General features: G+C 42.0%; 1 protein-coding gene across 11 annotated transcripts in view; it reads right to left on the bottom strand.

Annotated features, from left to right (window-relative positions):
* KANSL1 (KAT8 regulatory NSL complex subunit 1) overlaps positions 1–15,463 on the bottom strand; it is a 184,084-nt gene that overhangs the window by 36,547 nt on the left and 132,074 nt on the right. For all 11 annotated transcript variants that reach the window (XM_038385927.2, XM_038385923.2, XM_043503460.1 and 8 more), the window contains one exon: positions 12,360–12,501. In XM_038385927.2, coding sequence (XP_038241855.1) covers positions 12,360–12,501 — 142 coding nt within the window. The remainder of the gene's footprint in view (positions 1–12,359; positions 12,502–15,463) is intronic.

The following is a 15,463-nucleotide window of genomic DNA, read 5'->3' as shown; positions in this document are numbered from 1 at the left end:
CTGTGATTGCAGAGCCCTTGGCCATTATCTTTGAAAACTCGTGGCGAACGGGGGAAGTCCCGGATGACTGGAAAAAGGCTAATGTAGTGCCCATCTTTAAAAAAGGGAAGAAGGAGGATCCTGGGGACTACAGGCCAGTCAGCCTCACCTCAGTCCCTGGAAAAATCATGGAGCAGGTCCTCAAAGAATCAATCCTGAAGCACTTAGAGGAGAGGAAAGTGATCAGGAACAGTCAGCATGGATTCACCAAGGGAAGGTCATGCCTGACTAATCTAATCGCCTTTTATGATGAGATTACTGGTTCTGTGGATGAAGGGAAAGCAGTGGATGTATTGTTTCTTGACTTTAGCAAAGCTTTTGACACGGTCTCCCACAGCATTCTTGTCAGCAAGTTAAGGAAGTATGGGCTGGATGAATGCACTATAAGGTGGGTAGAAAGCTGGCTAGATTGTCGGGCTCAACGGGTAGTGATCAATGGCTCCATGTCTAGTTGGCAGCCGGTGTCAAGTGGAGTGCCCCAGGGGTCGGTCCTGGGGCCCGTTTTGTTCAATATCTTCATAAATGATCTGGAGGATGGTGTGGATTGCACTCTCAGCAAATTTGCGGATGATACTAAACTGGGAGGAGTGGTAGATACGCTGGAGGGGAGGGATAGGATACAGAAGGACCTAGACAAATTGGAGGATTGGGCCAAAAGAAATCTAATGAGGTTCAATAAGGATAAATGCAGGGTCCTGCACTTAGGATGGAAGAATCCAATGCACCGCTACAGACTAGGGACCGAATGGCTCGGCAGCAGTTCTGCGGAAAAGGACCTAGGGGTGACAGTGGACGAGAAGCTGGATATGAGTCAGCAGTGTGCCCTTGTTGCCAAGAAGGCCAATGGCATTTTGGGATGTATAAGTAGGGGCATAGCGAGCAGATCGAGGGACGTGATCGTTCCCCTCTATTCGACACTGGTGAGGCCTCATCTGGAGTACTGTGTCCAGTTTTGGGCCCCACACTACAGGAAGGATGTGGATAAATTGGAAAGAGTACAACGAAGGGCAACAAAAATGATTAGGGGTCTAGAGCACATGACTTATGAGGAGAGGCTGAGGGAGCTGGGATTGTTTAGTCTGCAGAAGAGAAGAATGAGGGGGGATTTGATAGCTGCTTTCAACTACCTGAAAGGGGGTTTCAAAGAGGATGGCTCTAGACTGTTCTCAATGGTAGCAGATGACAGAACGAGGAGTAATGGTCTCAAGTTGCAATGGGGGAGGTTTAGATTGGATATTAGGAAAAACTTTTTCACTAAGAGGGTGGTGAAACACTGGAATGCGTTACCTAGGGAGGTGGTAGAATCTCCTTCCTTAGAGGTTTTTAAGGTCAGGCTTGACAAAGCCCTGGCTGGGATGATTTAACTGGGACTTGGTCCTGCTTTGAGCAGGGGGTTGGACTAGATGACCTTCTGGGGTCCCTTCCAACCCTGATATTCTATGATTCTATGATTCTATGATTATGATACAATTTATACACCATGAGTCATGTAAGGTGTCACTGGAAAAGCTATGATTTGCTGAATAGGATTACTCATTTATATGCATGTATCATTTTTGTATCCAAAGTTATGAATATTGACTATGGATCTGTATTTCAAATGTGATTACTCTGGAAAACACCCACATGTAGCCTTTCAGGTACAACAATGGTAAAGCTTGACATTGCCAATGGCTGATCAATGAAGACAACGGGCTGTGGAACAGCTTAGTGCAGTGGTTCTCAAACTGTGGGTCGGGACCCCAAAATGGGTCAGGAACAAGGGTGACCAGATGTCCAGATTTTATAGGGACAGTCCCAATATTTGAGGCCACATCTTAAATAGGTGCCTACTGCTTCCCACCCTCATCCCGATTTTTTCACACTTGCTGTCTGGTCACCCTAGTCACCTCTAATATTTTTCCGCCCATGTGTGGAATAAATTTGGTTAAGTGCACCAAGGTAATGTGCAGATGTGTGCCACCAGTAGAAACAAAAAACCTAGATACAATATTTTTTTTTTAAAAAGTTACCAATAAGGATAATTACTCCAGCCAGTACAAGTTAGGCATTTTAGAACTCACTACTCAAAGAATTAAATTTAAGTGCAAGAGAGAAATAAAAATTATGAAATGCAGACCAGTCAAAAAACTAGTAACACACTTTGAAAGAATACAGGAAATATCAAGAAGTAACAACAACAATGTTGGGAGTGTGTGTGTGTGTGTGTGTGTGTGTGTGTGTGTGTGTGAGAGAGACACACACACAGACAGACTCTGTGTGCGTGCTAGCTGCTGGGGAAGTTTCTGAGAGATGTCCATCCGCTGTCTCTTCAAGGCAGTCACTGAAGTCTCTCCTCCTCCTGAACCATGTCCAGAACACAGTATTTGTTCACACTGCCGGCTGGATGTGCATGGCTCTGCTAATCAACTGCGTGGCACTTGACTTGCTCCTGGACGGCCACCCAAGCGCGTAGCTTACAAGGAACACAGGTTGCGACCCCATTTTAATGGGGTCACCAGGACTGGCTTAGGACTTTCTGGGGCCCAGGGCTGAAGCCGAAGCCCGGGGCAGAGTTGAAGACCAAGCCCCATTGCCCAGGCCAAAGCCCTTGTGCTCAGGCTTCAGTCTCCCATCTTGGGGTCATGTAGTAATTTTTGTTCTTAGAAGGGGGTTGCAGTGCAATGAAGTTTGAGAACTCCTGACTGTAAACTAGGGCTGTCAAGCAATTAAAAAAATTAAATTGTGGGATTAATCACACTATTAAACAATGATAGGATACCATTTTTAAATATTTTGGATATTTTCTACATTTTCAAATATATTGATTTTAATTACAACACAGAATGCAAAGTGTACATCTCACTTAATATTTATTTTTGATTACAAATATTTGCACTGTAAAAAACCCAAATTGTATTTTTCAATTCACCTAATACAAGTACTGTAATGCAACCTCTTCATCATGAAAGTTGAACTTACAAACATAGAATTATGTACAAAAAATAACTGCATTCAAAAATAAAACAATGTAAAATTTTAGAGCCTGCAAGTCCACACAGTCCTACTTCTTGTCCAATCAATTGCTCAGACAAAACAAGTTTGGTTACAATTTACAGGAGATAATGCTGCCCGCTTCTTGCTTACAATGTCACCTGAAAGCAAGAACAGGCTTTAGCCAGGCACTATTGTAGCCAACCCTGCAAGATATTTACATGCTAGATGCGCTAAAGATTCATATGTCCCTTCATGCTTCAACCACCATTCCAGAGGACATGCATCCATGCTGATGACAGGTTCTGCTCAATAACGATCCAAAGCAGAGCGGACCGACGCATGCTCATTTTCAATATCTGAGTCAGATGCCACCAGCAAAAGGTTAATTTTCTTTCTTTTTCTGGAGTTTCCGCATCTGAATATTGCTCTTTTAAGACTTCTGAAAGCATGCTCCACACCTTGTCACTCTCAGACTTTGGACGGCACTTCAGATTCTTAAACCTTGGGTTGAGTGCTGTAGCTATTTTTAGAAATCTCACATTGGTACTTTTTGTGTTTTGTCAAATCTGCTGTGAAAAGGTGTTCTTAAAATGAACATGTGCTGGGTCATCATCCGAGATGGCTGTAACATGAAATATAGGGAAGAACGCAGGTAAAACAGAAGAGGAGACATACAATTCTCCCCCAAGGAGTTCAGTCACAAATTTAATTAACACTTAAAAAAAAAAAAAAAAAAGAAAAAGGAGCATCATCAGTATGGAAGCATGTCCTCTGGAATGGTGGCCAAAGTATGAAGGGGCATACAAATGTTTAGCATATCTGGCATGTAAATACCTTGCAAAGCTGGCTACAAAAGTGCCATGTGAAAGCCTGTTCTTATTTACAGTGGCACCTGAAAGTGAGAAGCAGGCAGCAGTATCTCCCGTAAATGTAAACAAATTTGTTTGCCTTAGCAATTGGCTGAATGAGAAGCAGGACTAAGTGGACTTGTAGGCTTTAAAGATTTACATTGTTTCGTTTTTGAGTGCAGTTACGTAACAAAAAAAAATCTCCATTTGTAAATTACACTTTCATGATAGAGATTGCACTACAGTACTTGAATGAGGTGAACTGAAAAATACTATTTATTTTATCATTTCTACAGTGCAAATATTAGTAATCAAAAATAAAAATATAAAGTGAGCACTGTACACTTAATATTCTGTGTTGTAATAGAAATCAATGTATTTGAAAATGTAGGAAAACATCCAAAAATATTTAATAAATTTCACTTGGTATTCTGTTGTTTAACAGTGTGATTAATGACGATTAGTTTTTGAGTCAATTGCGTGAGTTAACTGTGATTAATCAACAGCCTTACTGTAAACATTTCTGCCAGCCTGTAATGGCTGCTATGACTCAGCAAAGCCATGTGCCCAGACCACATGATACTGAACTCCATATTGGCTACCTGTATTTTTCCCCACAAACTGCGCTGGAACAAAGGGTTCCCGGTATATGGTAAAGCTATACAAGGAAGAGTGTGACATCACTGAGGGGCCTCACTGCCCACACAGAGAACACCTGAGAAACAACAAAGACTGAACTGGGGGAAGTGCTGGTCCAGGCTAAAGCGATTTCTAGCCTGTGTATGGAAACCTGGTGGACCACTTGTATCATCAGCCAGGGTGAGGAATTGCTAATTCATATCCGATCTTTCTAGTGTTTTAGGCTTAGTTTGTGGTTTTGTTTATTTACTAGGTAATCTGCTTTGATCTGTTTACTATCACGTATGTAATCACTTAAAATTTATCTTTTGTAGTTAATAAACTTGTTTTTTATTTTATCTAAACCTGTGTGCCTTTAAGTGAAGTGTCTAGAGAAAATTGGGATTAATCACACTATTAAACAATGATAGGATACCATTTTTAAATATTTTGGATATTTTCTACATTTTCAAATATATTGATTTTAATTACAACACAGAATGCAAAGTGTACATCTCACTTAATATTTATTTTTGATTACAAATATCTGCACTGTAAAAAACTCAAATAATTGTATTTTTCAATTCACCCAATACAAGTACTGTAGTGCAACCTCTTCATCATGAAAGATGGTTAACTTGGTTAACACAAGTTTGCTACTAGCTAGGCCTACAAGCGTTTAAACTTCCCCATAAATAATTTGTTTTTTTTCCAGCATAAAGCTTACTACGAAGTTTCAATTCAACCATCCAAATATGGTGAAAACACACCAGACTGATGCTGAACTGGCTTGACAGCACTACAAATCTTGTAAAAAATGATATTCTGAATTTAACTCCTCCGTCTTCCACTATACTATTTACTTCACAATTCTGCCCTATTTTGATACAACAAAATTCTGCAGTTTTGTTTAAAAATTTAGATTTGGAATAGAAATCTGTAAGTTCAATTTTAAATGCAAGAGTAAAAAAAGGAATTCAGGACTCCTTCCACAGCAACCATATTTTAAGCTTCATTCTTGTTCTAGGCTCAACTTACGATCAATATGGAATCAATTTATGTTGGCTAAGTAACCAAAAGATTCTACTGCTGCTCCAAATTATTGTTCAATTTTGTCCTTGTGTGGTTCCAGATCCCCAGAGACCATGACAATAGTGTGACCTGCTTGTAATCTATCAAGTCCATCTGAAATCATCTTCAATTGCTTTTGTAATCTTAGGCTCTCTTTTTCTGAAGTCTCCCAGTGTGTAAAATGCTTGCTATGTTCTCCTCTTCCCCCCACACCCCTGCAAGCAGCTATGTAGAGCCTGATGGCGGTTGCAGAATTTTTGACTGAATTGTATTATTTTGACTGGTACCTTTTACACCAACACACATTTAGGATGGTTTCACCTGAGAAGTTCTTTTGCTGTCTGAACAAATGACAAAAGACATAATCATAGTTTGCATTCTCAGATGGAATCTTCAACTTGGACACAATACTGGAAGATGATTTCTCACTGAAAAGAAAGAATCTTAAGAGCTCAACATTCTTTAAGTCGAAGAGATGAGCTAGCCAGCTTTATATAGAGAACCATATTAGATTCGCTGCCCATCTTGCAGAAATTTAACTTACCCACTCCCCTCTGTAACAGCCAATGACAGTTGATTCCACCCACTAGCCATGCTCTTCGCTTTAATCACCTAGTACTGCATCCAGTAGATCAGCAGTTCTCAAGCTATTTACCATTGTGGGTCGCAATCCACACTACACAAACACACAACCTGTATGGCCCTAAGGAAGTCATGTGGGCTGCAGCTGTATGCTGACTGGGCTGCAAGCAGCCTGTGGGGCTGAGAACCACTGCACTAGATCCATCTAGATTTCTAGAGACAGTTCCATAAAGATTTGGGCTGTTTTAAATATGGAGATAGCACTATGCAGCGAATTCCTACATACTCAGGCAGTGTTTTAAAAGGATTTCCACCAATACAGCATATCTACACTAGGGATCTGCACTACTGATGTACATCAGGACCAAAACCCTAGTGTAGACAAGCACCCATTCCCTCAAAAGGAACAAGAATCAATGTTTCCTTTGGACTTTCAGAAGAATTAAATTTTTCATTCACAGGTTCAAGCTTATACTAGAAACACCAGGCTCTAAAAACCTCCATACATGACATTTTCATGTAAATACTTCCAAAAGACAGACAGCTAAGGGAGGTGAAGGGGGAAAAAAGACAGGGAAACCCAATAAAATCCAAAAACTCATTGGGTTGCTTTTTTCACAGCTCTGTCTATGGGAGCTCTCTGAACATTGCTGGAGGCAACAGACAAGAGTGGTAGCTACAGAAATCTGGGAGCATCCTAGAAAGATATTCCTTCTCCAAGCCCTGAGTAGCTCCCCAGAACAAAACACAGAGGCTAGGGCTTTTGCACTAGAGCGAGATTGGAACTGAAGTTACTTGCTCAAGATCACACAGCAAGTCACTGATGAGACAGTGAGTACTCAATCTGGTGCCCTAGTCCCATGGTCTAACCAATCATTCTCGTTAGATTTCAGAGTAGCAGCCGTGTTAGTCTGTATTCGCAAAAAGAAAAGGAGTACTTGTGGCACCTTAGAGACATTCTCGTTAGAGTACACTATGTATTGCGATTCTGAACGCACAACAGGGGTGTTACAAAAACCATTAGAAATCGCCATTACTGAAATAAGCCAGTAAGATTCATGGGCAAAACTTAGTTTCTGCAGAACAGACTATTACGTGTCAACAGGTGGATGGTATTCAGCAGGTCCTGGACTATGGTTTCATTCCCTTTAGAGCAGAGAGAAGATACTAAAATTGGTCAAATTCAAGAGAGTATATTAGCCACTGCTGGCCAGAAAAATCTCTATCTGATACAGAGATTGTAGCTATTCCTAATGAAAAAAGGTTCCTGTATCACGAGCGTAAGTAGCTCCAACTCATGTTCTCTGTGGACAAGAGACCAGGCATAGTCTAGAACAAAAACTGATAATTTGCTCAATGTTAACTCACCAGGGATCCTACTGAATTACTGCACCTGCAGCACTTAGTACAAGAGGAGAGAGAAGAGGACCTGATGACAGAGCACCTCTTCAGTAAATTACTTCATAGGTACATCCCATTTCCCTCCTCATTTCACGTCCTCCATTTACCCAGAGAACAAGTTATTCCTGGGGGAATTCTGTACCACTGCACACATGCAGAATTCATGTCCCCCGCAGATTTCTCTACTTCCCTGCAGAAAAATGACTTTCTGAGGCGGAAGCAAGACTAAGCTGCAAGAGGCTGATGTGCCCTCCCCAGCAGCACAGGTGTGTCATTTTGGGTCCCCGGAGCAGCCAGCGGAGAAGTAAATCACCGAGGGAAGGGGCTGGGGACACCCTGGCTGGTGGCTCCTACCCTGCACTGGGCTCAGCTACTAGTCCTGGCTGGGTGGGACAGGTCTTGCTCTTTCTCTGAAGGAGCAGCCAGGACTGGGTCAGACCCACCCCCAGAAGCCTCCCTTGTCTGCAGAAAGCCTCGCAACCTCCCCCCTCCCTGCTTTTGCCCCCATCGCTCCTCAGGCATGTAGGGAATGGTCACTATGGGGAGCTGCTCCCCCATCCACCCAACCCCTATGCATCTGCACCCCCCCCGAGCCTCCCTGAGCTGAACGCCCACCCCTCCCGATGAGTCTCGCACTCCCCGCATCTGGAAGTATCCTGCTCCCACACACACACACCCGCATCCAGACCACCCCACAGAATTTTGGGGTGGGGGGGTGTGTGGGGGAGGACGACAGAATTCCCTCCGGAGTACAAGTATAGAAAGCAGCAGTGCATGCAGAAGCTACCTCCTCCTCCTACCCACAGATATATTATAGCTGTGACCTGGAGAGTTCATCTCCATGGTTGAAAAGGGAGTTTAGTTTCAGATGCATCTTTGCTGGGACTGCCATCAAGGTTCCCAGTTGTGATGGTCTGTGATATGACACATGTTCATCCTCTGGAAAACGGACTGAAACCACGAAGTTGCACAGAATGAACAGAAGTAATTGTGACAACTTCTGATTAACACCATCACAGTTCAGATTTAAATTAGAGCCACTGTCCTAGAGGTGAAAGGCTCAGTATCTTTCACAGTCCCAAATCAGCAAGATCCAGGGAACAGGACACAGGGTCAGGAGATCTACTGCCAGCTCTACGCTGATTCATTGTGTCCCTTTAGGGGGAAGAATCACTGCATCTTTGTGCCTCATTTACCCCATGCATAAAATGGAAATGATAATTACCCTCCTTTGTAAAGCATTTTGATATGTAGAGGTGACCTGTATTACATGATTACTACTCATTTTCCTCATTTGACATTTGAATGAGATCATTTAGAGAGGCATACTCTTATTAAGCACTTTTCCCTAATTCCATAGGCTTGAAAAATTTACCAAACATATGCTAGAGAACTAAACCCCTACCACCTAGAGGCAGATTTAAAAAAAAAAAAGGACACAGGAGGGAGCATACCGACATAGTCCAGGAGCAAATGTCCTAACAAGAAAACCCAGCCTCCTTGCTACTGCCAGCTATTGAGAAGGGGGAAGTGTTAGCATTTCTGCCACAGAGCTGACTCTGGGACCTGCCTGAAGGTTCTTCCCCATTTCTCCTCTATCAACTTCCAAGTAGTACTGTATGACTAATCAAAATTTCCATCCCAAAAGCTCCTGCAAGTGACAGGAGAGGGGAGAAGAATGGGGGATGACGGTGATGGGACAAGTTCTGGCAAGTACAGATAAAAATGTATTTAAAAATTAAGAAATCAATTTTTAAATATAATGTTTTGATTAAAATTAAATATAGTTTGTATTTTTATAAATTATAGGTTTAATTTTATAATTTTATACATTATAGGTTTAATTTTTTAACACACAAACCTATTTAAAATTAAATTTGAAGTTATGACAACCTATGTTAAGGTCTACGCTTACTATAATCTAGTAAAATAATTTAAAATAATATAAAGCAGTACATTTGCTGCCAAGATTTTAAGAAACTCAAATCACTGAATTGATGGAAGTCACTGGCTAAGCGCTTGGAACCAGAGCATACTGAAGTACTAAACTAGTTTTTGACAGGAGTAGCCTCTTCTGCAGGTAGAGAGAGAACATGTTCTTCATTTCAGTTTATTCAACTAGTTCAGTCCAATGACTTCTTAACTTTGAATAAACTAACCACCAAGTTGAAAAGGAAGGAAAAAAAAAACAAACAAAAAAAACCAAACTTATTTTCCCCTTCAAATCTCTGAATAAAAGAGATGTGAGAAAATGAGAACCAGTTCAATTCACTAACCACACAGATATACTATTTTGTTTAAGAAGTCAATTTTATATGTAAAACATCTTTTGACAAACTTTCAGAAACTTTTCTCCTTATGTATCCTGAACATTTGAGTGTGCTTTACTCAATAAAACATTCAAATTCAATTAAATATGCAAAAGCACCATTTTAGAATGTCCATCCAAATAGAGTTTGTTACATAAAAAAAAATGTAAAAATTAAGAATCCAAATAAAAGTTAAGTTATATAATTGCTAATAAATATTTGTAAATACACATCCTTCCACCCCACCGCCATTTCTCTCCCCCCTATCCTGGTTAGCACAAAAGAAAAATACTACGTTTAGTGTAAACGCTATATTTAGCTCCAAATCAACCTGTCTGAATGGTTACCAACCAATCAGAATCAAATCTTCTTTTGGAAAATAACTAAGTACTTATGCTTAGCATAATATGATTAAAATTGATTATTTAAATCAAGAGCTCCTGCTCATTGATCTAAAAATCATGATTAAAATTGGTGACAAATACTTTTGATTTAAATCACCCTAGATGTGCCAGGCTGTGGGTAAGCTGTCACTTAGTACAGAATGGTTACCACACCTAGAGTCTCTGCACAAAGTTTGTGTTTTGTTAAACACTGCAATACTTGGAGCAGGAAAGGCACTTGATTCTAGTCTATACAATTATAGCAGCTGTTTAAATGCACCTCCCATATATACATCCCCCTTACCTGCTAGTCCTTGGAACACCATGTGATTGCAGCTAGAAGGATAAGAGATGGGTGTAGTTTGTGTCAGACCTACCGAATGGCACTCTAACTAGTAACAACATTAGGTGGCTCCCTTGGCCAGGGGCAAAGTATGCTGCCACTCCAGTAACCCTTGCCCTTGATGCACAGGGAACCTGGGGCCTGAACAGAACAAGTCATCATCAGACCACCAGGCCCGACTGGCTGCCTCCATTTAACCTGCTGTTTGTCAAATGTATAAATGGATGCCCACACAAGCAGTGGTCCACATTATGATGACTGAAAGAATAACTCCAAGGCAGCAAGTAACACACTGACACTCATACTGGGGTTTCCCACTCTAGAGACCTGGGTTTGCATGTGAATGGGTATGAATGTCCACACAAAAAAAAAAAAAAAAAAAAAAAAAAAAAAAAAAAAAAAGACCAACTCACTTGGAACTACTGATCAACATTCAGGAGAAGCCCAGGGCTGGCATATCTGTGGGTACATCGTACATTAGGGTCTGAGGTGCACCAGCAGAGCTAGATGGGGGTTTTGGGTTGGAAGATGAGGAAATGCTACAGATCAGAAGTAATAGCAGAGCTGACAAGAGGCCCTGGACCGGACTACTGGACAGAACTGCATAGGTTTTGGGCAGAATTGGGAGGACGGAAATTCACTCAGAACTTAAAGTCAGAACCTAGAGTCTCATTTATTTTCCAGGAGTACTAAAATTAGCTCCCAATTTTTTTTGGGGGGGGGAAGGGGGGAAGAGAATGAAATTGAGGAAGTGGAAGCCCTACGGAAATGCCATCTCAAGCAAAATAGGAAAACCTGTACCGCCACAGACATTTATACTGGTCTGCACAGTGTGAAGATTAGCAGCTCCACTCCGATCACTCAAAACACAAAGCCTGCTCTTCTCTAGGGCAGATGTCTAGAATGGGATGACAAATCCTCCATCTCTCCCATTTACTTCCCGCTTTCAAGTTTAAAATTTTCCATGAGGATGGCTCCTAGTTTGCCTCTGAAGTTATATTTCACACAGACCACAAGAGCCTATGTAAAAGCACAGTGGAAGTTTTGTATAAAAGTCAAGTATGACACTATAACCCACAGGAAGCAAACTTATGTCAGTCTGTTTCCAAATAAAAGCAGCTGCACTTAGACCTGAAATATCCCAATTGTAGTATTTTCTTATTAGAGAGTCTCTTCCTCCCCATTATCTCCTCTTTCAACAATTATGTTGAAATCTCACTTCTTTTTTGCCCCTTCAACCCCTTGAAATGCTACATATTTCTGCTGGATTCCCCCGGTGGAATCTTACCCAATTTCCAAAGCCCTGTATATTGATGCTTTGGTACTTTAAAAGTTTGTGCCATCTGATAAGAGTCTAAAAAAGTCACATCCTTTTGGACATTAAGTACAGATCAGTTTCTTCTTCCCCAGAATTCTCTTGCTCTGCTGGTCTTTATACTCACCTTCAACTACTCCCACAAGAAAAAACAACTCACTATAACAGCTTTCACACACTGGCTGGAAAGGTAACAACTCAGCACCAGCCCTGTTCAACCGTTATAAATCACTGGCTTAAGTGATGCAACCATCTTTATGCTCTTTGTCACCCCAAGAAGAAAGAATTGTTCCTGACACATGTTCAAATTAATTTTAGAACTAACCACATTTGTGCAATATGCCTAGTGGCAGCAGACATATTAACCCTCAGCATCCAGAACAATATGTAATACGCATGCACGCCCCACTCTCTCTCTGAAAGGAAACAGCCATTGACAAAAAACAAGCATCCCCAAATCCCTCCATTCTTTACCTTATTAGCACGAATCTGCTTGTAAATATCTGTCTGTTGTCGGATTCGGTATTCCAGGTCTGAGACGTGAGCTTGGAGCCAGTTCCAGCGACTAACTATAGCTGCTCGGTCTGCTGCCCATCTCCATTCTGATCGTCTCCTCCTGAAAGAGGGAAACAAATACTTTTGAACACAACTCCAAACACACTTTGACAAAGCTTTGTTGGGTGACTCAAAGAGTAGATGCATCAAAAGCTTAATACTAAAATGGCATGAATACCCTTCTCTCAAACACAATGTTAATCTACTGCAGAATTGCAGAGACATCCTACTATGATAGATTACATTGTTCATGTCTGATGTTTCTAAAATATCATGCTTCAGGGCTTCCTGACCTGTAAGGAAAAAAGGAGATTATACTGTTAAGTTTCGTACTTTAACAAGTACAAAAAAAAAAAAATCCAGATTAGAGGTGATGCTCTCTGTTCTTATAATTCCACACCACTCATTCAAACCTTCAAGCATGATATGGATATCTAACCATTACATACTGAAGCGAAGCTAAATGTATTTCACTTAAACCACAGAATAATCAGATGGCAACACCTTTTCGTCACATCCAATACAAGCTGATTTAGAGGTGCCATACAGCGGGTCAAAGCACACCAAACCCGTTTGCCCTTTCCCTAACTCTACTCCTAACTATTATGAAATGAACATAATACAATACAGCAAGGGCATGCACTTCTCTCTACTAGACTGTGTAATCCACCACAGTATTTTATAATTAATTCATTCACAAAACAAAAACTGTTACTCTGTCACCACTATATACACAAGACAGAAGAGGAAGCTACTTACCTGTAACTGAAGGTTCTTTGATGTGTGTTCCCTATTTGTATTCCACCGAGGGGCTACGCATGTGCATTATGTTCCCGGAGTCTGAGAATTTCTGAAGTTGTATCCATTGGTCCACACATGCGCCCTGGCTTGCATTGTGCTTCCATCAGAGGCAATAAAGGGTAGGGCAGACTGACTACGTCTCCAGTTCCTTCTCCACCGCGAATCTGGCAGATCTGTAGCAGACGGAAGTGGAACCAGATAGGGACCACACACCTGTAACAGGAGGTTTGAGATAAGTAGCCTCCTCCTCCTCCTTCCAGAGATGGTCCCTATTTGCTGTTTACCTGTGAAGCGAATAGGACTTTGACCAGAGTCCCAACTTAGTGAAGATGTTGCGTACTACCGAATCGTGAAGTTCCCACCAGTGATCCATCGCAAAATGTCTGCTGAGTAAGTCTGTGAGTACATTCTGTGTCCCTGGAAGACTGGCTGCAGACAAGAGGATCCGGTGGTTGATGCACTAATTCCACAGATGGACTGCCTTTGCGCATAGCGCGGATGATCTTGTTCCTCCCTGTCTGTTGATATAAAAAACAGTGGTGGGGTGTCTGACATGATGGGAGCAGATGAAGGGAAGGAAGGCTTGGCATGCTGTTCTCACTGCTCCAGGATGTTTATGTGCATCCTGGATTCTCTAAAAGAAAAAGGAGTACTTGTGGCACCTTAGAGCCTAACAAATTTATTTGAGCATAAGCTTAAGTGAGCTGTAGCTCACGAAAGCTTATGCTCAAATAAATTTGTTAGGCTCTAAGGTGCCACAAGTACTCCTTTTTCTTTTAGGAGAATACAGATCAACACAACTGCTACTCTGAAACCTGGATTCTCTAGGAGTCCATGCTCCTTGAGCCACATGGTCACTGAGGTGAGCTCCCCAGGGATGCATCAGTGATAACCATCTTGTCTGGAAAGTGGAAAAAAAGGGAACCCGCACACAAACTCGATGTGGGTCTGTCCACCATTGAAGGGATAGCATCATCTTGATGGGGATCATCAGCATGGAAGCCCTGGAGTGGCAGTTTGGTGAGTAAACAGACTGGAGCCACGTCTGGAAGCAACAAAGTTGTAGTCATGCGAAGGGGGTCACATAGGTACACAAAGCAACGTGGCTGAGGAGAGACAGGCAAGTCCTGGCTAGTACATATAAATTGTTCATGAAGCGAGTTATGATGTCATTAATCTCCTGAACTGTTCACAGGTTAAGTAAGCTCGTGCTATGACCAAACTTATGGTAGCCCCTATGAAATCCAGAGAGTACATGGGGTCTAGGATCAATTTCTTGATGTTGATGCTGACTCCAAAGGAAGAAAGAAGATTAAGTAGCATGGAGGTTGACTTGTGGGCTTCTTGCCTGGACCATCACGGCTAGGATCCAAGGGTTGAGATACAGAAACACAAGGACACCATAAAGTCTGAAATAGGCCACTGTGATGGAAATAACTTTGGTGAAGACTATGGGAGCAGTGACTATCCCGAAGGGGAGCACTCTGCACTGGAAATGGTGGGTGCTCAGGAAACGTCTGTTGGCCAGATGGATATTGATGTAAAAGTAAACGTCCTTCATATCTAGAGCAGTAAACTGCATGCCTTTCTCCAAGGATGGGATTATCGCTGCCAGCATGACTATATGAAACTTGAATTTGTGGATGAAGCAACTGCGGTGCTGGAGATCGAGGACTGGTTTCTACCCGCCTTTCTTCCTAGATATCAGGAAGTGGATAGAACCCCGATCCCTGATATTCTGGGGAGAATGCGTTCTATCACTCCCCATTCTAACAAGGAGTTCACCTCTTGGGTGAGAATGCGGTCATGAATGTGCTCCCTGAAGAGGGTCAGGGGTCTTGGACGAAGCAGTGTGATAAACTGGATCATACAGCCATGGTGGATGACATTCAACATTCACCTGTCCGTTGTTATTGTACTCCAACCTCAGGAAGAGAGTGCTAAACAATCTCTGAGGGGGGGGGGGGGAGGAATCACAAGGTGGTAGGCATAGTGGATGGTGGCTCTCAGGCTCACATCAGAAATGTCTCACTGCTGGAGATTGTAGCTGTGATGTCAGAGCCTGCGAGGGGGACCCTGGGAGGAGAGACCTCTGTGTTTTTTGATGTTTCCTCAGAGATTTGTAAGGAGTCAGAATTAACTTGAGAAGACCTATACCACTGAGTGAGTGAGTGGCTGGTGGTGGAATTTTTGCTTTGGGGCAGGAGTGTGGGTGCCCAGCA

The sequence above is a fragment of the Dermochelys coriacea genome, chromosome 27 (assembly GCF_009764565.3).
Source record: "Dermochelys coriacea isolate rDerCor1 chromosome 27, rDerCor1.pri.v4, whole genome shotgun sequence".
In the NCBI taxonomy this organism is placed as follows: Eukaryota; Metazoa; Chordata; order Testudines; family Dermochelyidae; genus Dermochelys; species Dermochelys coriacea.
The sequence above is the reverse complement of the archived record's forward strand: the minus strand, read 5'-3'. Positions and strand labels throughout refer to the sequence as shown.